This window comes from Pterocles gutturalis, unplaced genomic scaffold (assembly GCF_000699245.1).
Source record: "Pterocles gutturalis isolate BGI_N339 unplaced genomic scaffold, ASM69924v1 scaffold50199, whole genome shotgun sequence".
Lineage (NCBI taxonomy): Eukaryota > Metazoa > Chordata > Aves > Pterocliformes > Pteroclidae > Pterocles > Pterocles gutturalis.
In genome coordinates, this window is record NW_010130001.1 from 1,062 (window position 1) to 5,788 (window position 4,727).

General features: G+C 39.1%; 1 protein-coding gene across 1 annotated transcript in view; it reads left to right on the plus strand.

Annotated features, from left to right (window-relative positions):
• Positions 1-1,498: 1,498 nt before the first annotated feature.
• Positions 1,499-4,727, plus strand: part of LOC104466590 (metalloendopeptidase homolog PEX-like) — a gene marked incomplete at its 5' end in the record, with an annotated part of 35,282 nt that continues 32,053 nt past the window's right edge. Inside the window, 2 exons of the mRNA XM_010080068.1 lie at positions 1,499-1,576; positions 3,201-3,304. Of these exons, the coding sequence (XP_010078370.1) occupies positions 1,499-1,576; positions 3,201-3,304 (182 nt within the window). The remainder of the gene's footprint in view (positions 1,577-3,200; positions 3,305-4,727) is intronic.

Below are 4,727 nucleotides of genomic sequence, written 5' to 3' on the forward strand. Positions count from 1 at the left end.
GAAGACAAAATAATTTTGGCTAAACTGAGGCAGTCCTCCATCAGCTTCCTTCTTATAGCAGTGGAACAGACGTTTCTAATTTTTGCTGTCATAGGAGCCCCTGCTGTATTGAGTCACTGTGGAGTGGGAGGAGGGGACAAGGATTTCATTGTAGAGGAAGGAGAATCTTCCCCTGAACAGCCACCCATGAAGCAAAAGGGAAATTGAAGTTGGTGGAACCCAGAGAGGTCTGGGCTCTGCTCGCAGAGAGCAGACTGCAGGGCTGGTATGGCTGCAGTTCGTTTAAAGACCTATCCATCTGTGGGGCTTCATATCTTGCAATATTTGTTTGCTTTTAGACATATGAGTTTGAAGAACAAATTTCCAGAAGAGTATTTTTTGGGGGCTGGGGGAATTCCAAAGACTAAAGGAGAAATTCTGTACAGCATCCTGAAAACATGTAAAGTGAAAGCTTTGTGTTACCCTAGTCCACCGTGGCTTTAATTTGTTCTATGGACTTGTCATATTTCACTTTTTGGTATGTTGCCTTATCCTTTTGTATCCTTCTGCTTTTCCTTTGGAAAAGTGTTGTTTCCAGAGAGATGTTGGGTGGCCTGGCTGGTGTTTTTGTGAGGACATTACTAAGGCTGTTTATATACGCCATTTATTTTACTGTTTTCCAAAGAGGTAAACATAGCGTGCCTGTGATTAATTTTATTACTGAAAGTGACAGGCAAAGTAGACTCACAAAGTAGGACTACTCATCTAGAGCTGCTAGCACTTTGCATTAGAGTGTTTACATGGATAGTGCATAAACACTGGGACCAAGTCATGACTGAAAGAGGGAAACAACCACAGTTGATGAAAAAGTGAAGTGTCTTATTTTAACACCTCTACTGATGTTAGGAAAGGGCAAAGACTGCAAAGCAGAGGGATGAAAGTGGAGAACGAAACAAAGATTAGCTATGTGGTTTTAGGAAAGTATAGCGTCCTTCAGAAAAATGTGCACCCATCCTCAAGTGTAAATGGAAGTGAGCCTCTCTGGAAATAGGCCAGTCTGCGCTTTCTGATGCCCGGGTTAATTTGTATCTGTGTATCAAATCTATTTTAATGGTTGGATGTAGCAGCTACTGTGCCATAGCGAAACAGGCCATTTCCTGTTGTCTTTTGGAAAATGTAAAAACAGGCACTTGACCATCTGATTGACACAAAAACTGTAAGGGAAAATAATCTGTTAAGATTTTGCACTCAGACACATTGTTGTAAATCTGCAAAAGTTCTGCAAGTGACAACAGATCCACTGTGATAATCTACCAGCAGAACCTGGACCTTCCACATTGTGTTGCAAAGCTCATTTGCAGCACCAAGTTTACCTTGTAGGCAAGTTGGTTTGAAGTTAAATTAGGATGCCTTCAGGGAGGCATAATAGTGCAAAGTGGGGGAAAAAATGCTGGGAAAAACCCCAATATGCTGAGAAATTATTATATATTTGCCAACATATTTTTTTTCTTTTTCAAAGGCAAAAGCAGTTATGGCAAAAGTGGGTTACCCTCAGTTTATAATGAATGACACGTATATTAATGAAGACATCAAAACAGTAAGTGTCAGACTTGCAGCTCTCTTCTTTTACATACTGCAGCCATTCCTTGCTCTGTTTTGCTGCTGTCTAAAATCAAAGCTCTTCTTTTGTTTGGCACGCATCTGGAGTTCTGCTTGCCTGGTTATTTTTAGACATTGAATTAAGTATGCTAGTTCTTATGTCTAAATTGTCAATGCTGGTGTGTCTAAGCGAGATGACCATGAAGCCTGCTGGGAGTAAAATGTGCCTGGGTGCCAAGTACCTTCCTGCTATTGAGCATTTTAAAGGTTAAACTTGCGTTGGCATACATTTTGTATTTAGTTATAAAAAAGAAACAAAACAAAAGTATTTCTCCTCAAAGTGACAGTCTTCAAAAATATTAATGCATTTTTCCTCAGAATATCACAATTTATGATGCCCTGTATAGGCTCTCCCCACTTCTTCAGGCTATGAATTTTATTTATTATTGTTTGTAGTGTTGCCTAATGGTCTTAGCAAATGTATATCCCTACTGTGCTGGCTGCTGGACAAGGCTACTTTGGGGGAACTCCTTCCTGATCCAGTATCTGCTCAGCTTAACTAAGGCAGAAAGGCAGATGATGGAGAATAATATATTTTACTGTTTTCCAAAGAGGTAAACATAGCGTGCCTGTGATGGATTTTATTACTGAAAGTGACAGGCAAAGTAGACTCACAAATTCAATCCTGAACTGGTAAAATACAAGAGTGATAGTCATCTTTGCCAGAGAACGTGAAAGAAGACTAAAGAGAGGCATAATTTATTGAGAAAACTTTGAAGGACCAACTTCTAGCAGCCTAGTCATGGTTTCTGGAACGAGTAGGGCAAGATGGTGCTGTGAAGACAGTGTAATGAGACAAAGGATGTGACCAACTTTATCACTCAGCATATGGATTTATTAGCCCAGATAAGTGGTAATTTCTAGCAAAAAAAACTTGTTAATCACAGTTGCAAAACCATAGTTTACATCTGAAGTGCAACTTCCTCACAAGTCTCAGGATTGCTTGAAACTGGTGACAGGGATATCAGCTGGATTTATAAACTATTAACATCAATTTTCCTTGCATGGTTAGCTGTGTGGGTGTTGGGCTTGCTATTAGATTTGGAGGCTTATGGAAGCATGAAACTGTATGTAAACATTTAATGTGAGAATAAGAAAGCAGTGGCAGAACCCCTGGAGGGCACAGAGTACGAAGTATTTGTAATAAAATGCAAATCAAACTGAAAAAAGGGGCTTTGCTACATTTTTGAAAGTGGTTTTAAAATGCACTTTAAAAAATAAAAGTAGACCTATTTCCTTCTGGAAAAGAGGCTGTCTTAATAATCGCCATAGGAACGTGCAGTCTACAATTTGTTGTTGGATACTTCTGATTTCCTCAGCTCCTCTCTGCATAGGGAAGAGCTTTTCTGGTGTTCCAGTCCCTTGTGTAGATCCGTTCAGTCACTCTTTTTTTAACTAAGCTCACAAAATATTTATTCCTCCTAAGTGTGAAAATTTTGCGTGTTTTAATAATGGCTAAAAAAATAGGTTATTTTCTTGTTTGAGATTAAAGTTCTGATTGTTTTATGTCAGCTTTTGTTTCCTTGGACATGCTTAAAAATGTCTGTGCTTTATCTATACAGCTGAAGTTTACAGAAAGTGACTATTTTGGTAACGTGTTGCAAACTCGCAAATATGCAGCCCAATCTGATTTCTACTGGCTTAGAAAAGAAGTTCCAAAAACAGAGTGAGTAGACAAAAGGGAAATTTACATAATCTTCTAACAATATTTTACTTTCTATTATTTGATTTATACAATGTATGTTTTAATAGAACTATATAGACAGCAACATAATATGATACAAAAAGCCTATGGGCAAACCCCCCCCTTATTCAGAAACTCCTGTGGATATTTTTTATATAAGCTCTGTTCTGAGCCACAGCAGTCGTGCTTGCAGCTTAAACTTTTGATTTAATGAAAAAAGGGTAACTGGATCTCAATTAAAAATGGATTATGTCTCTTGGTCACAGTTAGAATTTGGAATGGTACAGCAGGTAGTTATGAAATAAATTTTCTAAGAATGGAACCATTGGTTAGAGATGACATTATTATTAGTATAGCAATCATCATTGTTAGTTACCTGCTGTTAATAGCAATGATATGGAATAAGACATTTAATTTACATATTTTTTTTATTTGTAAACCTGAGAGTGGAGATTGTGTCACATACTGTCATCAAATACGTGAGAGAATCAGTCTCTCTTCTTACTGGTGGGTAATCAAATCCTTAAAATGCAAATTAAAACCTAAGCAGAACTAAATTAGTCTAATTGTGCTACTTAAAAATTACTCCTCCTACACAGAGACTTTGAAATTGATGCTGCTGCTTAGCTTCTGTAGTGGTGTTTCCTCAGGGCTCCAGAAATTCCCACTCAAACTGAACCATACCTTGCTGCGGGGGTGGCTCTATGTTGTCCGTGAGGCAGGTAGATGGTGTCAGCAGGACAGGCACAGGCTATTCCTTGTTAGAGGGTTGTAATTTGGCCCCATATTTTCAAGGTGGTGTTTATAGCTTAATTTTAATTGTGAATTTTGCCTTCTTGATGTACCTTTCTCTGATATTGCAATGGTTAATCCCAAGGAATGATTTTGTGGGCTTTCCTGCAGCCCTGGATGCCAGGGCTACATCATAACAGTATGCTGTCTTCAGACCAACATTTTCCATGAGAGCAGCGAAATAACACTTGCCTCTCTATAGCAACAGTGATCCTTCCTCTTCATGATCAGTGTTGTGGCTTCTCTAACGCAGACCATGTAGATTCTTGGTGCAATGGGAAATCTCTCCTGTAAGGAAACTAATTGGCAGGTAATCCCTGACTGTAAACCTCAAGGACTGTAATCTGAGAACTGTCACATCAAGTGGGTATGCTTAAAAAGACGAAGGTTTTACTCAATTGCCCACTAGAAGACTGAATACTTTCTCATGCTTGTCTTTACCATCTTATTTCAGGGACTACTTAATAGCAACCCCCTCATCATCTTTGTCCTGCTCTGGCCGATCCCAGTTTGATTTTTCAGTCTCTTTCCTTTCTCAGCAGAGCTATGTGCTCTGCCTTCTGTGGGGTGGGGAGTAATCCCCACCTGAGCCCTCAGCCATAATTATTCCTGC